The sequence below is a fragment of the Octopus bimaculoides genome, chromosome 3 (genome assembly GCF_001194135.2).
Source record: "Octopus bimaculoides isolate UCB-OBI-ISO-001 chromosome 3, ASM119413v2, whole genome shotgun sequence".
Classification (NCBI taxonomy): domain Eukaryota; kingdom Metazoa; phylum Mollusca; class Cephalopoda; order Octopoda; family Octopodidae; genus Octopus; species Octopus bimaculoides.
In genome coordinates this window covers 61,177,109-61,195,228 of record NC_068983.1, presented here as the reverse complement: position 1 = coordinate 61,195,228, position 18,120 = coordinate 61,177,109, and the positions used below count along the sequence as shown (strand labels likewise).

At 35.4% G+C, this 18,120-nt stretch overlaps 1 protein-coding gene and 1 long non-coding RNA gene across 3 annotated transcripts in view; one reads left to right on the top strand and one right to left on the bottom strand.

Annotated features, from left to right (window-relative positions):
* The window catches only part of LOC106876333 (bridge-like lipid transfer protein family member 3A), an 81,022-nt gene extending 65,220 nt beyond the window's left edge, over nucleotides 1-15,802 (bottom strand). Inside the window, exon 1 of one of the 2 annotated variants that reach the window (XM_014924832.2) lies at nucleotides 15,624-15,802. In XM_014924832.2, coding sequence (XP_014780318.1) covers nucleotides 15,624-15,667 — 44 coding nt within the window. In that variant the 5' untranslated portion in view covers nucleotides 15,668-15,802. The remainder of the gene's footprint in view (nucleotides 1-15,623) is intronic. The other variant, XM_014924833.2, reaches the window with a different exon arrangement.
* A 202-nt stretch (nucleotides 15,803-16,004) lies between these two features.
* LOC106876334 (uncharacterized) overlaps nucleotides 16,005-18,120 on the top strand; it is a 16,397-nt gene continuing 14,281 nt past the window's right edge. Inside the window, exon 1 of the long non-coding RNA XR_001410232.2 lies at nucleotides 16,005-16,293. This is a non-coding gene — a long non-coding RNA (uncharacterized LOC106876334). The remainder of the gene's footprint in view (nucleotides 16,294-18,120) is intronic.

Below are 18,120 nucleotides of genomic sequence, written 5' to 3'. Positions count from 1 at the left end.
TTGACTATCTGATATTGACTGCCTATCTCTCTCCATTCATACACGTCTGCATCCGAATAATCTTCCACGTCTTTTCTCCCATTCCTTTCTTTTTTCCATTCTCTCCATGTATGATATTTCTAAGTTAATTCACACACACTTCAAAAACAATTCATCTACAAGCGTCAAGTGAATTTCTAGCCAATTCGATCCTTCTGTCATACTGAAAAATTGACTTTACACACACGTATAATCCGTCCTATCTACACACACTAATTAGTTGGAGCAACTGCGATAGCCTTCAGAGAAAAAACTATCGCTGAAAACTAAATATTATAGGAATATTGATCGAAATTTGTAGAAGTGTGAATACAAATGACCATGTGATTTCGATTTTCATGTCTTTTGATACACATGATGTCCATACATACATACATACGCACAGACAAACGTATGAAGAGAGAGAAAGACAGTCAGGCAGATTAAGAAATAAGCGAATATCGACAGACAGACGTGGCGATATGTTAGGATATAGACGTGTGCGAATGAGGAGAGATACATAGTTAATCAATAAAGTTACACCTATTTCTTTCGGCGAAAAATTGTTAACGGAGTGTTACAATAGACATTAAATCCCAACGATAAGTTAAAACGACAAATGAAAAAGATATCACGATGAACAACTGTATATTTAATAGCATATTAAACAAGCGGCTTATAGGCCTATATATGGATAGAAGCGAGAACTATATAAATTTCTGACAATTTCTGTTTTTTAATATCAAAGGCAGTTTTAGATAGACGAGACAATAGAGAGCCTGTCTCGCCTTGAAATATCATTGTCATGCGTCCGACATAAATAATAGCGACACGCTGGATACTATCAACTGTGTCATTTCTAACTGCTCCCATTTGTGCCAAAATGGGAAATTTATTTCGGTGGAGTTTTTGGAATGGTTATCGCTATCTCATGGGGAATTAGAGAAGGGATAGAGACAAACAATGCAAAAAGTAATTCTTCCAGAATCGTAATTTCTGTTGTATGAAACAATAGTAAGAAAATGAAGAATAATAAAAAGAAAACACACAATTCCGACGAAGTGAGCCATTCCAAAACTCCACCCTAATTTCTTATTCAATATTTTTATTCATATTTAGACATGAAGTAAGCTCATATGAAAGCAAAATCGTTTTGAGGCTTCAATTCCCGGTCAAACCTATTCTAGTCTACTTATGGTGCTAATGCCACTGGGAAATATAACACTTGCCAAAAACACTATCAAGAATTTTTTTTTTTTTTTAACAAAGGAAACATTATTTCTTCAATTAATGATAAATTTGAAATAATTTTAATAACAAGTGTATATATATATATATATATATATATATATATATATCTTAAGGGGGCGGGTCCGGAGTAGTACTAATGCAAAACATTGGCGAACAGAGTTCGAAACCTAGCTTAGACTTTTGAAGTAATAAAGTCAAAATAAAACATTAACTTTTGACTAAGTAAATACAATCAATTGTTAATAATTTTATGAGTACCCCATCGAAGTTAATAAAGTAAATAATACTTCTTAAGGAATTAGAATCAAATGTGGGGTTAGAAATAATAGTAACCCTTTCTATCAGTAGTAGAATAGAATTAAGAGAGGTGGACATGTGTTCCAAACACTGTATGGTATTTACTCAAGGCAAGAAGCTGGAGTAAATGTGGACGTCAGTAAAAAGACCCGATAAATAAGTTGCCGCTGCAAGTGACGAAAATTTGAGTTGTCAAATAAACAGAAGTGTAGGATGAATTATAGAAATTCATGCTTCGGCAATCTTTCTGAAAAAGTAAATGAGAAATGAAGATATTTATTCGACTCTTTCCAGTAAAAAATTTTTAGTTCTTAAATTCTTTTTCAACAGAATCGTTTGTGTTAACGTATATTTTGTGTATGTATTATGTTTGTTTGAGTGTATGTATGTTTGTCTAAGTATATTCGTGTATGAATACACAAATATATATGTGTATACACATACATACACAAATATACATTCATGCACATACACACACATATATATATATATATATATATACACATACATGAAAAATATATAAACATAAGTGAGTCAGCTGAAGAAAATGAAAGAAATACATGCATACACAAATATACATACATGCACATAAACACACACATACATATACCTAGATACAAAAATATACATACGTACACACATTAACATACACAAAATACAAAAACGTGTGCATTTCTCTCTCTCTCTCTCTCTCTCTCTCTCTCTCTCTCTCGCAATGTGTGTGTGTTCTGTTTGTCTTTTTAATTTAGAATTTTGACCAAGGTGGCGAGCTGGCAAAATCGTTAGCACGCCGAGCGAAATGTCTAGCGGTATTTCGTCTGTCTTTACGTTCTAAGTTCAAATTCCGCCGAAGTCGGCTTTACCTTTCATGCTTTCGGGATCGATAAATTAAGTATCAGTGTGGTGGCTGTCAACTTGTCATTGAGAAAGATCACTTTGTACTATTTTCCTTTCCCTTTAAAGGTAGTACTTTTTGTCATTGGCTCTCACAATGACAAAGATAACAGTGCATGACCAAGTCTCTACTCTCAAGGCACTGCTAACAATACCACCGCAAACACAGACATACAACTGATAAATCATGACTGTTCCTACCAATACTATTCCTTCCATGTGCCTTCACAATCAAGCCAACTACAAAAGTGGTGATTTTTCATTTGTGCATACCGCAATCAAAAATCTGAAACACTCACTACATCTGTTTGTGGTTCCCAGATCTCTGAGTAATGACTTGCACAAGAGAGAAAAATACAAGGTGCAAAAGTATCAAAACATCAAATTATCGAACATCACAGTTTGAGTTCTTATTTGGAGTAACTGCCAACTTAGACATGTTGGAGACCACAGCTCACTCCTGCATGGTGTCTACAGCTGTATACTCTTCTTAGTGATAACAATTCTGCAGACTGAATACATTTTATAGCACTAGACGAGTTGCCTTGTCACTGAGAAGACCACATTATCTCTGCATGTTCAAGGAAATAAGCATCATAGATTGAATTTCACTTTGCCAGAGAAACCTTCCAGTAGAGGTAACAGCTCAATATACTTTTTCCACTCCCAACTCTAGCTGCTATGCTTTCAGAATATCTAGTCCCACTGTTAATTAGGTAGCCGAGATAACAAATGCTATCAACTACTTGTAGGAAACATCTAGGAAGTTGAAGGAATCTATTTCACATGTACTGTGTAAGCCGGTTACCATAAACAAAGTCTACCTGCTTATGAATCCACTACATCTCTTGTGAGCCAATAGTTTACATTTGGCAATTATATGGAATTTCTACCAACACCTTTTCTTCATCTCAAACTCAGCCATTTTATTAATGGCAGTAAGGTCCTGTCATTTTCCCAACTTACTAAAATGTTGTTCCTCTAAACTTTCAATTATACAGGAAATTTATAATTTTTTTTTTTTTTTCATGCATATAATCCATAAATTAAAGGAGGTACAGTGAATATGTAATAGAGATACAGTATAATGAATATCATTTTATTAGCTACTGAATATACAGTAAGCAATAGTGTGGGGGTGGATTATAAAAATAAAGGTAATTTCTAAATACAAAATCATGCATGAAAGACTAAATAGTGAACACATTTATTATATACTAATTTGCACTGCAAGGGTGGGGATTTTATTGTACAACATTTCTGACCCTGACCGTCATATTTCCTATATAAAGGGTAATCATGTATTTCCCATTTTTAGCACTATACATGAACATAAAATCATTGAGACATATGACAATTATCTTAACTCACTATAAAATTTAATACAACCTATTTCAGAGCTTACCATATGTCACTGATATCCAAATATGCATACATACAGGTAACAGGAATTCTGGATAGATTCAGAAACTGAATCAGGTGTTAATTTTTTTGACAATACACTGATCAAACATTTATGTCTCAAAATCTATGGTTCCCATTTTAAAGACAACAGGTTGCTTGTTAAGGAAGTTTCTACATTGAATATATTGGGCAAGTACAAAGGAGTTCTCTCAATAATCATTATCATTTAACCTCTACTTTCCCATGATTCTAAAATCAAACATAACTTGTTGAAGTAGGTGTTCTATGGTTGCATGTCTTTCCTGTCACTAGCCCTCACTTGTTTCCAAGCAAAGTAATATTTCCCCATTTCCAGATATGTTTCTCACAGGAGACTGGAAACAAATAACATCACTTGTATGTTAGTGACGCTCGTTTACAACCATCACATGATGTCAAAACTAGGGTACACATAAAACATATGTAGTACATACATATTTATACAATGGACTCCTTTCAGTTTCCGTCAACTAAAACCACTCACAAAGCTTTGATTGGTCCAAGGTTTTAGTAGAAGACACTTACACAAAGTTCCATGTAATAGGACTGAACTCCAAACCATATGGTTAGGAAGCAAACTTCTTAGCCACACAGTCACATCTCTGCCAAGCACTATTTATAACCACAATCATCATTGTTTTCACATCTGCTTTTTCCATGCTGGCATGGATTGGACAAGATTCACTAAGACAGTTGCTGACAGCCAGATGCTCTTCCTGTTGCCAACACATAATATATTAATCATTAAAACATACAGTATTTTATAAAATTATGCTTTAAGTTCTTCATATGTTTGTTTCAGTATTGATAGTGCACTTCTGATAAAAAGAATTAAAAAAAACTTTGGTAATTTAAAAGTCAACATTACTAACAAATTTAATTCTACTGAAACTGTTGTGATAAGAAAGCAACATGAACTACCGCTTTACAAATAAAAACAACTGAAGATATTATCATGCTTAATAACTCTCCTAAGTATGTTTCTGGCAAAGCTTCATACTTCGAACAAATAATTACACTGTAACTATTTTCTTTTTCCGTAGTGCCAATTAACCAAAACAAGAAGATATTGTAATGGCGTTAAGAAGATGAATACATTGTGTCTAATGATAAAGAGAAATGAAAATCACAGAAATAGATCTTATCTATAAAACCAACTAGTAAAATAAATGGACAACACCTTTAGATCTTATCTCTCTTCAACAAAGCATGTTCAAGTTAAATGGCACACTCAGAGCTGATCATTTTATGTACAAAAAGGAAGACAGTGACATTGATTATGAATATCAATAATAGAGATCAAGGAAAATATCCTCAGGGGAATGTTTTTGCATGGTAGTAGTCATATGGTAAGACTCTCACATCTGTAATATTGTGAGGTGAAACATTTGATTAGATAAAATTATTCTTGAAATTAAAAGACAATAACTCTCTATGAATGATCTCCCTCTCTCAGGGTTTTATTGGTCAGCATTAGCTTTCTATTGAGCCTTACTTGGCAAATGCATTCAGTCAGTAGCATTAAGTGTTCCTTATCCTCTTGTCTTAGCTCCTATCATGACAAGTGCAACCAGACAGCATTATTCCAGTTACTAAAATCCACCAGTCTGTTTTATGCACAACACTCCATTTTTAGGAATTCATACATTCCAAGCAAAACCACCAGTTTACTTCCATGCTGTGCCCACTTTTAGAAATATTACAGAGAAAGACTTAGTCTTTCTATCTCCACACTGTGTGCATCCTTCACATTGTGGAGGGATATGAGCTATAGTGAAATGACAATCCAACTAACAGGATAATAAATCCGAATGAAATTCTACACAAAGTAGATGAGAATTTAGCAACAACTAGGAAAACTAATTTCAAATGAAATTTTGCAGAGAGAGGGCACTCCACAAGCCACAGCAAGAGCAATCCTTCTAGGAAAGCAATAACTCTGAATAAAAACTGACATAGTGTAGATGGGACATCTTTGTCTTGACAGACAATACAGTGAAATGGTTGGTGATAAGAAAAACATCCAACCAATAAACCATACCAATATCAAGACAATCACAAAAGCAATGAAAAATATTACTTACATATAGAATACTAGCACTGACCATGCTAGTTATGAATATGGCAGCAGGGTGGTGAGAGGAGTACATTTAGCTATGTATGAGAGCCCCTCAACATTCATCAATTATGCAAGCAGTGGGATACTGACGGCAAAACTGTAAATGCATTGGTTGGAGTCAATTCAAATCATTCCAGGTGTATGCCAACAAAGAGACAGACAAACCCTCATCATGATTGCAGCAACTCTCTTCTATTTAGACATTGAAAATAGACATCAAACAACCCATCAACCAATGGAAATTAACTTTTTCCAGTTAAATACAAAACTCCATCACTGTCATCATCAAAATTAACCTGATAAAAGGTAGGTCTACAGAAATTGTAGAGATGCTGGAATAGAGGTGAATAAATGTGTATTGTGTACAAAAAAGGAACCTCAACCAAACATTTCGTTGGCAAGAAACACAAGTACAAATTTTTCTGCATGGGTAAGTGCTGAAATGTAAGGTATAGGGATATTGTCGGCAAGGGAAGTGGATAAGTAACTAAGTTAGTCAGAGTATGTGACAGAATAATTAATCCTAGATTAATCATAACCAACATGATAACATATGTACATCCAGGCTGATATATGACTAAAAGAACCATTTAAACAAGGTCCTCTTGCATACAACCTTGACAATCACTAATAGCAGCCTCGTTATGATGACAGGTAACTTTAATAGCATGTTGAACAACACCATGATGACTACAATATCACACATGCAAACAATGGATATGGTGCAAATAGACTGAAAAATAATATGTGAGAAATGGCAACTGACCCAACCATTTGCGACACCAGGAAACCAAGCAGTTGTCCAATCATCAACCAGTTAGGTATCACATATAAAACAGATAGACATCATCATGTTCACCAGAAAAATGGGTAGGCAACTGATTGTAATACAAAGTCCATCTCCAGTAAAGAATGTACTATTTAACATAGACTAGTGTTCAACAACCTTATTGTGTGAGTTGGACTCAGAAACACAGAGAATATGCAGAAGGAAGATATGGAAGTTTAAGGATCTTTGGTCAAACATGAGTTCAAAGAAATACTAGCTGATGCATATTGATGAAAAGGAGAAAATAATGACTTATAAACATAGTGAACAACAGGAGGTTTCTCTGAGCAACAGACTAGACCTGTAAATAGAGTATGGTTTCAGATACACAGAAGATTGACATTGTGATGGAATGATACAATAGATAGAACTGTAAAAGCTGAGAAACAATGATGGGAAAAATTGAAGGAAATTGTGCATCAAAGAACAATATCAGCTGACTAGAAGAGAAACTAAACATAAGATATACTTAACAAGGAGTGAAGTAAACAGTGAGAGGATTGCCAGTGATCTGGGATGTAATTTCAGAGCAGAGTGTTAGAGTGAATCAGGATGTTTTGCTGAAATGATTGAAATACCAGATAAAGTAACAATAACGATACTAAGAAGAAAGAAGGTTGTTGAAATGCAACCATAAAAGGAAGCTGTATAAAAAGAATTCTTGAAGGAAAGAAGGACCAAAGTAGACCCAGCAGAGAGACCAGCTATTGAAATTAACAGTTATACAATCAAAATAGTCATTACAAATATGGAGGCAGGAAAAGCAGTTAAACCACAAGGGCCTTGCGTCTTCTCATGAACAGCTTTATGCTTGAAGGAAGACTGAATAATCTTTATTTAAATGCAATAGATGGAAAAACAAAAAAAATCAATGTTTCCCATGAACTCCTTAACTGATGGTTGTTGGGTTATGTTTTGTCCCCTACTCAATTTTCTTGAAATTTATATTTTTTTTTACATAAGAATATGTTGAATAATTGTGGTTTTAAATGATATTTGCATATTTTGGAAACAATACTTACTACAATTAAGTTTTGTGCCTAAATTTAAAAGTATTACTTTTATCATAAGATCGAAAACCATTCTTCTTCAAAAATTTGAGTCTTAAACCTCTTGGGATTTCTGAATCAAAAGATAATTTGAAAAGGCAAACAAAAAATGAATTGCAAAAATACTACAATGGCAACGGTGCATAAATCTGAATACCAAAGGAAAAAGTCTTTTGAAATAATGAGGACAAGTAATCTAACAATAGGATAACATAAAAGTGAAGACAGGTGAGATCATCTTTAAGAAACTAAGGCTAGAAATCAAGCAGCAAGAAGTGAGAAGTGGCAAGTTAAAGAAAAATCAATTGAATATGACAAAAACATAGATTATGAATCTTATTAGTGAAATATGTGTAACATCTTGTTAAGTGAAATGTCTCTAACATATGAGCATTGTGGAGTAAAAAAAAAAAATAATAAAGAGATGCTTCAGGCATATAATGTTTAAATGGAGTGATAAAATTACAACCTACATTAATACTTCCAAAACCACTTAATTGTTTAAAGGAAGTACAAGAGAAACAAATCATTTCTAAGGAAAGGAAATACAATTCTCACTTCCAAATCACTTCTTTTGCAGCTAGTGAGGTTGCTATAGAAAGATGAATGCCTACTTTCAAAATACAGAAGCAAATTTAAAATTATACAGGTTCATTTCTTCCATTTACATTTGCTGATCACAAGTCTCTACAGATATACTTCATGGGTGACAAACAAGACAAACAGTGCAATGTCGTAACAACATTACAGATTTTCCAATTATTTTTGATATTCAAGAAATATTACATTAGCATGGTGATTATGTAAAGATTGTATTTGAAAATATGAATAGAAATGAAAGTTATCTCTGTATAGATAAAGTATCCTCAAGAGAACACAAACATCTTTTCCATGCTTCTATTTGCAAAGAGGTAGTCATTATTGGGCAGGAACTTCATAGAAGAGACATAAATCTGTATATAAACATAACCAACTTCTCATCAGTCTCAGAAATACATCATCCATTTAACTTATTGCAATATCTTCTCATATACATTTTTCGAGAAGTATGTAATGAAAGGTGTCAGCAAATGATCTTTGTGCTAATATGTTGCTGATCAGATCAAACTGAAACCTACTTCAGCACTTCTGCAAACCCTTCAATCAGTTATAGTGGATTTTTATGAAAAGTTGGAAAATAAATTCATCTAAAAGACACCTTGAACAATGATGAAAATCTAGCATATGTTGGTCAGCTTGCTATCATCTTTAATATGAGGGCTCAGATACGTGCATGAGTACACTCAAAATTCTATTACCAATGTCAGAAACTTTGATCATCCTGATCTGTTCATTACCTTTACATGTAATCCAAAATGGAATGACTTCCTTCATCATCATCATCATCATCATCGTTTAACGTCCGCTTTCCATGCTAGCATGGGTTGGACGATTTGACTGAGGACTGGTGAAACCGGATGGCAACACCAGGCTCCAGTCTGATTTGGCAGAGTTTCTACAGCTGGATGCCCTTCCTAACGCCAACCACTCAGAGAGTGTAGTGGGTGCTTTTACGTGTCACCCGCACGAAAACGGCCACGCTCGAAATGGTGTCTTTTATGTGCCACCCGCACAAGCCAGTCCAGGGGCACTGGCAACGATCTCGCTCGAAAATCCTACAGGAGCCAGTCAGGCGGTACTGGCAACGGCCACGCTCAAAATGGTGAACTTCCAACATGATATTGTTAGAAATAACACCAGCATGATATTGTCAAAAACCTTTGCTGTTTCATAAGTTCTACAGGATAGCAAAAACATGGCTTATACTATTCCCACTGATTGTTTTATACAGAAGAAAAAATTCAAGGATCTTAAATTAATGGCATTCTCTCAGATGAAATACCCAATAAAGATTCAGACCTTACCTTCAGTGGAATTGTGAAGATGTATAAGGCTCATGGTTACTGTGGACAGCTAAACAATCTCCTTGCATGAAAAGTAAGAATACCTCCTTTTCTCATGTAACAACCATCACAGTATGCTTGCATCATTTCTTTCTAGCCTTTGCAAGTCTTCTGCATTCAAAACCGATGTCTCACTACCATGCAGCATCACAGTTCAAACACTAGCATCATACAATCTCTCCTTCACTCTAAGAGAGAAGGCCTTTGTTGCGAGCAGAGGCAAAAGCTCCCTGGACTTTTACCAGCCAGTTCTTACCTACTATACTTGCAGAAGAATCACTTCTACAGCTATTTATGATACCTGTGTAACAGAAACTATCCACTGCTACTAGTAAGCCAAGCATTTAGAGTCTATTTCCCCATGTATCTGTCCCATACAAAGCCTGCTTTCTCAATTAACCTATCAGTGGTGATTCCACAACATCTCTTGTGAACCCACAGCTTAGAATGGAGTCCCTACTTACTCCTTCTCAAGTAAGGTCATTTCCTTGATAGTACCAGGGTCCTATCTTATTTTCTGCCTACTAACATCTTAGTCTTAGCTAAGTTTACTTTGAGGCCTCTTAATTCTAAGTTGTTTCCTGGAATTTCTTCTTTAATTCTATTATAAATTCAGCTATAAGAGCTAGGTCAACAGCATACAATAATCCCAAGGACAGCCAATCCTGAACTCCTCTGTGATGACCTACAGGACTATGATGAACAAGAGGAAGAAAAAAACAGAACTTTTGATGGACATCTATCTTCACCCAAAATGCATCATGGAATTGATTACCAACTCTCACCTTACTGACAGCACCTTTGTACATAGCTTATACCAGGGGTCTATAAAATGGTCGATATCAACCCCTGGGGGTCAATGGGACTGTTCAAGGGGTCGATAAATGCACATCTACTTATTATTCATATATTTTCTTGTACATGCCTGGGGGTCGATGAGGGGTCAAGGATTACATAAAGGGGTCAATGGTCTAAAAAGTTTGGGGACCCCTGGCTTATACAAACCTCAAAAGCCATTCATCTACACTTAATTTTTTAGTAACCACCAGATAGCATAATGTGTCACACTGTCAAAGGCCCTCTGTAAGTCAACATATGCTAGATATAGTGAATTACTTTTAGTAAAGCACTTCTCTTGCAGTTGCTTCACCAGGAAGATAGTATCTGTGGTACCTTTTTCTGGGCATAAAGCCAAATTGCAGCTCATCAAGGCTAACTCTATTCTAGATCAATTGTGCTGTGACTCTTTCTGTGACTGTCATTGTCTGGTCCATCCATTTGATACATCTGTAATTTCCTCTCTCTCTCAAGTATCTCTTTTGCCCTTGTCGCAGTTTACAATAAATACTGCTATGCCAGTCATCAGCTATGACACTTTCCTATATTACCTGACTAAGTATTCAGACAGTTAGCATGTATCCTACCTCACCAGATATTTTGAGCATCTCAGCAACTACCCGTGATGGGCCAGTAGCTTACATTCATACATATATAAACACACACAATGCAACATCATTGGGTTGAGCTTGCTTGGATTCGTGGACAAGAAAGGGGAAGATGACTGGCAGTACAAAAGGGAAAGATAAGGATGAAGGTAAAGTGCACTGAAAAACTCAAATGGTGAGGGTGGTGGTAGGGGAAACAGGATGTGGGTGAGTCTCATACAAATGGACAGATAAGTGTGATAGGAAAATAAGAGTGGACTGGACAGGGGTAATGAGGATGGTAGTAGGGCTCCACACACACACACACACACACACCAATGGCTAGTATCAGGAAAGTGGAAGATAGGGAGATGAGAGGATTTCAAACTGCAGGGTGGGGTAGGAGGAAACAAATGTAGAACAATAGGGAGTTGAGTGATTAAGATAAGAGTGACAAGGAAGTGAGTGCGAAGAGGCTGAGAGTGTGTCAATGAGTACAAATAGGAATAATAGACTAGGCAGTAAAGACATCTACAAATCTATGCGCACACACATACACACTGATACACATGTATATAAGCACATGCACTCCTACACTACAAGGTGTACACACATGTTAATATATGTTGTCATTAGCAACCCAATTACTACTTACATCACAGTCAAATTTTATATTTGCTAAATAAAATCAATAGAGTTTATAAGACAAAGAAATATTGAATAGCAAACAATCATTTGTATAGCAAGTAGTAATTTTACTATCATTATTTTATCAGCAGTAAAATTACAAATTCATTGTGGAGCAAGATGGGCATATGCTCCCTTTACAGAAATTTATGCTTTGTTTAAGTAATGCACTCAAGAAATTTGGTGAAAGCAACGTTGTTGCCTGCGACATCAGCAAAGTTTTTGATGTAACTAACATGCAAATCAAAACTGCCCACCTATGGACTCCATTCATCACTCGTCTCATGGATCAGTGGTTTGCTGTGCATTGATGGAGCTCGGTCTGACCCACACTCTATCAATTCTATTGTGCCCCAGCGTCTGGTTTTGTCCTGACACTTTTCCATCTATACTTAACCTATTAGCCATGACCACCAACAATACCTACCCCTATACAGATAATATGACCCTTCATTCTTCCCTAAGTTACAGTACCTAACCTAGACACCTCACACTGAATCTGCACTAACTCTGTGAACAGAGACCTTGAAAGTATCCTCCAATGAGGAAATACAAATCTTGCAGCTTTCAGTTGTAAAAACTACAATCACTACGTATATTACGAAAACATTATTAACATATTGAACACCATAACCTTTTAGCATTCAATCCAATGATATCCAGCCAAAATATTCTGCCTGTTTTATGTTAAAACTGACCAGATCCAACCTCTCACGCCTACCTTACAATGTCATTCTCAAAATATACAAACACATAATTGAAATCTTGAAGCTACAAAATTAATTCAAAACAATGTGAATAAATAAGCATTATATTTGACAAAGAAATCTGAATGCTAAAGAGTTAAACCCTCTTGATCACTTCAAATGCTAGTTCTCAATACCATTAAGGATCTCTCTTGGTGAACATATATGCTCAACATAGTAAATATTATAGCTCAAAGACTGGCCTTTCTCTTCAGAACCAGAAAACACACCAGCCAAGAACTTAAGCCTATACGAAACACAAGCTAACCCACAATAGAGAACTATTGTCACATCTGGAACTGTGCTACAACTACAAACAGACATCCAAAGAAAAGCCATTCAAGTAATTGGCAAAAAAGTGACTCACAAATATACTCTAATTTCTGGCCCACACACATATTGTCTCCTCTCTACTTTTTCAACTGCTACTACAGTGGTCTTTGCTCTTCAGGGATGACTGATCTTGAAACACTCCCATTCAGGCACTTGAACTTACTTATCTCTCCTCCTTTTGTTGTCTACCACCAGCACCACCACCCCACCCCTACACACACACTAAACACTATGCCCAGTCTTTCTCAGAATGTCAGTCCTCACGAACTTCCTCCCTCCACATGTATTCCTTACAACATCCTAAGCAGCGAGATCAATCCCACCAATCACACAAGGTCTATGATGGCCACGTGCATAGCTCCTTTGACAAACAAAACCAACGAAAGGACGAAAACTACGGTCAATTGGATTTATAAATTTATCTTATATGTGACTAAAACGCTGAGGTAAGTCAAGGTTAAAGACGAGAAATGAAATTAGAAAAAGCTGGCTACAATATAATTGTAAGCATCATCACATCTGCTATGTTCAGTGATGTGTTTGGTTATTTTCTGTAATTGACATTCTTGTCAAATCTATAAACTTGGGAGCGTCTACGTGGCGCTCTTCATGCTAGAAATAACAACCAAATCGCAAGAGCATTTGCATAGTTGCTCAAAACGCGCTAGAAATAGCAGCTAAATCTCCTTCAGCTCACACCTAACTGTTTTCGAAAAACAAGACCAAGCACAATAAACCGGATAATGTAATCTTAGATTCACTGTCAGAAAAGAAAAAGAATATTAATTAATCGTGGATGGAACGTCTCTGATCATAGATCTAGTCGATCAATGCAAGAATGGCTAAAGAACAAGACGGTATAACAGCTCAAGAGAATAGCGCCTGATAACGGGAGACACATAAGCAGTGGGGACATCTAGGTTGTGTTAACATAAATTAATTCTCACTATGGAAATGTCAAAGTTGACGTTTAAGAAATGTACAGCAACTTAAAGCAGAAGAAATACTACTAATGGTATTTAACTATTCTAATTTAAATGACATTACTTAAAAGAAGTGCCTGACCCAACCAAAGCAAGCGGATATAATCAGAGCGCCGTACGCATACTAAGGATGGGAGACATAAGAACGATCCACCCACGCCTATGTTAGGGGTCATTCGCAGATCTCATTTGACGTTAGGGGATATATAATCAGAATGTCTCGACCAAACCAAATAGAAGGACACGTCAGAAGATATTTCTCACATTTTAAGGACAGAGAATATTATATAGTTTTCCATCACTGCAAGAGCGAGGGACAAAAACAAACAACAAACTCGAGCATACAATAAGTGGATATCACCAGATGCCTCACCTGCACTAAGCTAAAGGCCAAAATAGTGGAAAGTATTTCAACCTAAGAGTCTCGTAGTTTAATCTAAGGAGAATATTAAGTTAAAGGAAACTGAATTCTGGTTCATAATGAGCGATTTAGATTAATCAACGACTAATGTACAGAATAAATTTGATTTGGTCAGGGTGTGTGTATGTTGAACGGATAATTGTAAAGTTGAGTTGCTCAGGATATGTGTGAGTGGATGGAAAAGGCTGATATCAGGACTCGTATCGAAATATCGCCATATTATATATATATATATATATATATATATATATATATATATACACACGCACACATACCGAGATTTACCAATTTGTATGTACGAGTGTATGTGTGGTAACTACAAACAGGATGAGATATGAGTAAGAGGCAAGCTAAAATATTTTTTAAAAACTAAAGCTCCCTCAAATTACACGCTAACATCTTATAAAATGAAAAACAATGAAAATTATAATTCTAGACACATAATGTCTGGAAAAAATTGTCATAGCTGGAACGCGTTTTAGATTAAATGTCTACTCAGAGAAAAGCTGACCTGAGGTTAAACAAACGATTAGGTGTGTGCGTCAGTTCGATAAACAAAAAGGAATCTAAAAAATTGATAAGGCTTTCTGGAAGATTATTGGATGTACACAAACATGAGAAAAGTATTTAATACATGTATTAAAGTTTATTCTTTCGAAGCTTCAGTTACGTCGCTTCTTATGCGATCCTTCAAGCGCCAGAAGGATCACATGTAGTAAAAAAAAAAAACCTCCGAGTAGCGACAGAAAGAATGAATCATCAGCTTTCATCAAATGTGTGCGTGTGAAAGTATGTATGTATGCGTGTGTGTATAAGTACGTGTATGTATGTGCACGCGTATGTAGATAGACAGATAGACAGACACACAAACAGACAGATAGATAGATAGATAGATGAAATAAATATAAATAACGATGGGTGGATGGATAGGACTTCTATGTTATCCATAAAACGCATTAACGCAGATGTTGAGTAAAAACCAACAGACACTGTGCATTTAAATTGTAATAGCGTGTTCATATCTTAATGTAATCCTTGTAAAAGAGAAGTCGTATCAATGTAAAATGATACTGTGTTCACTGAGTCAACATGATGTGTGTAGTGGGAGTAGCTAGCTGCCGTGGGCCTTACACTGACCACTATAACCATCTTCATCACTTTTGTACGGCACATAAATATCACTTACCTTGATAAATGCTTCAGGATCTGGTTCTTTAGTAACGATGTCATCCTGAAGTCGTTCCCGATTAAAAAAAAAAAATAAAATAAGAAACCTAACGTTTTAACATCGTCCCATTGTAAATATGTATTAGCGCCATTGTGTGCCGCTTAAGCCAAGCACAAATTTCTGTAAAGGGAGAGTATGACAACCTTGCACCACAATGTGAATTTTTTCTTTGTTTGTTATTTTACTGCTGATAAAATAATGATTGTGAAATTATTTCTCACTATAAAAATAATTACTCATCAATTATTTGATATTTCTTTGCGATATAAACAGAAATTTTATTTCTATTAATCTTATTCAGCAAACATAAAATTTGATTGCGATGTAAGTGGTAATCGAGTTGCTAATGACAACATAAAGATGTTTTGAAATGACGATTTCTTTCTCATGCGAAAAATTACATCTGTTACAGTCATGAAACTTACTCATCTATGCAAGACAAAAATATTTACATATTTTCTACTTATTGATGTGTACAGTTTCGACTATTATTAAATAGATATGATTTCATTGTTCTTATTTGTCAATGAAACGATTAAATCTTCCAACTTGCTTCGTTAAACCCCTTGGCCCCTTTTATCTGTGAGAAGTTAACGAGGATTAAACGTATTTAGGGAAATACTTGCAGGTAAGAAGTGAACTTCGGAAGAATAATGAAATTTTACTGTTTTGTTGTGATGTAGGTCGTAAATCAATATCATATTTACTTGTTTTTTATTCGATCTCACGACTATGAAGGATTTTTCAATATCTTCATTCTCCCGGTCATAAATGTTACTGTTAATGTAAAGGGAATAGATGTTCGTCATTCCGTGGCGTAGCGTGGGTTTCGTATCATACATTTGACTACAGCAAACACAGGTTTATAAAGTGGTCGCTCCGTGTCATTATTTCCATAATTTTAATATTTCCTTTCTGGTGAAACTTATAGGTTATATCCACTTGTGACTGTAAATCTGGGCCAGCTTCTAATTTTTCATTCTCAAATTCTCATTTCTTAGGGCCACAGAACTTATCTAGCCTCAAGTTCCTTCAGTGTCCTCCAGCCCCAGAGGATAGCTATCGTCTTACTCATTCCTTAGTAAACATTCTCATCACATTTCTTTGCTGTCTCTTTTATATTAGAGAAGCCAAATATATATATATATATATATTTGTCTAATATGAGTTTCATATTCTTTGTCCCAAATGGAAATTAAAAATTTACCAGGAACGTGACAATTCATGATTCCTCAGAACACACATAATCTGCCAATCTTTACTAGATAGCCTACATGTTACTACTACATTCAGTAAAAGTCACTAAAAGTAGGGAGACAAACATGTTAGCTGAGTCAACTAAAAGGGATTCCAATCACAACTGCAGGAATTCCGGAGATGTAGACTTAGTTTCACTTTAGCTGGAAATAAACCAGTCCTAGTATTAAATTTACAATCACAGTTACATTATGTGTTAGCTTAGCTATGTTTATACATGTACAGATTTAACAGATCTACTCCTAATTTATGATTATAGCAAGTATCAAAATGTTGCAAGTAAATCAAAGTAAGTGTGACAGATGTGAAAATTTCAAGATAGGTCCAGGAAGTACATACGACATCGATTATGCAATATATGATGTGCATTAGTGTATGATTATGTGCACGCACACACACGCACATGCATTTATATATTGGATACGTAATGATAAAATTTTACAAAGGGTGAAAAAAAAGAATGCTGAGTACATTTAAATAATTTGTGTATTTACAATCAATATTATACTGTCATAACTCTGAGGTTTTTGTGAAGTAACTTTTTACTTAGTATTTTTTTAAAGCCAGGTATTTGTTCTAACGGTCTGTTTTGCCGAACCACTAAGTTACAGGGACGTAAAAGCATTAACGACGATTGACAAGTAATCGGCGGGGTGTGGTGGGGTCAAGGACACGCAAATACACACACACATACTCGCATTTCTACTATATAAATGCGAGTGTATGTGGTAATGTAAGTGTGTTTAGTCGAATGGTGCATCCTCGAGAAAAACGAATTTGATTTTTAAAATCTGTGTCCTAATGACAATGTCGTCCTTTACTCTTTTACTTGTTTCAGTCATTTGACTGTGGCCATGCTAGAGCACCGCCTTTAGTCGAGCAGATCGACCCCAGGACTTATTCTTTGTAAGCCTAGTACTTATTCTATCGGTCACTTGGATCTTTTTTAAAACGGCGGCCACATTTTTTCATTAACGAAACACTTTGAAACTTAGAACACTGGTAGAATGTGTCATACAAAACATCTTTTTCTCTTAGTCTTCTTTAAAAAAAAAGAAATCCATAAGTTATTCCATGTTAAAGTTGTCGTATTTCTGTAATTTCAACCAATCACTGACGTCCATTCAGCCGATATACATTATGTGCCGACTACATAAACAAACGATTCTGAAACAATTAACCCTAACCCTAACCCTAA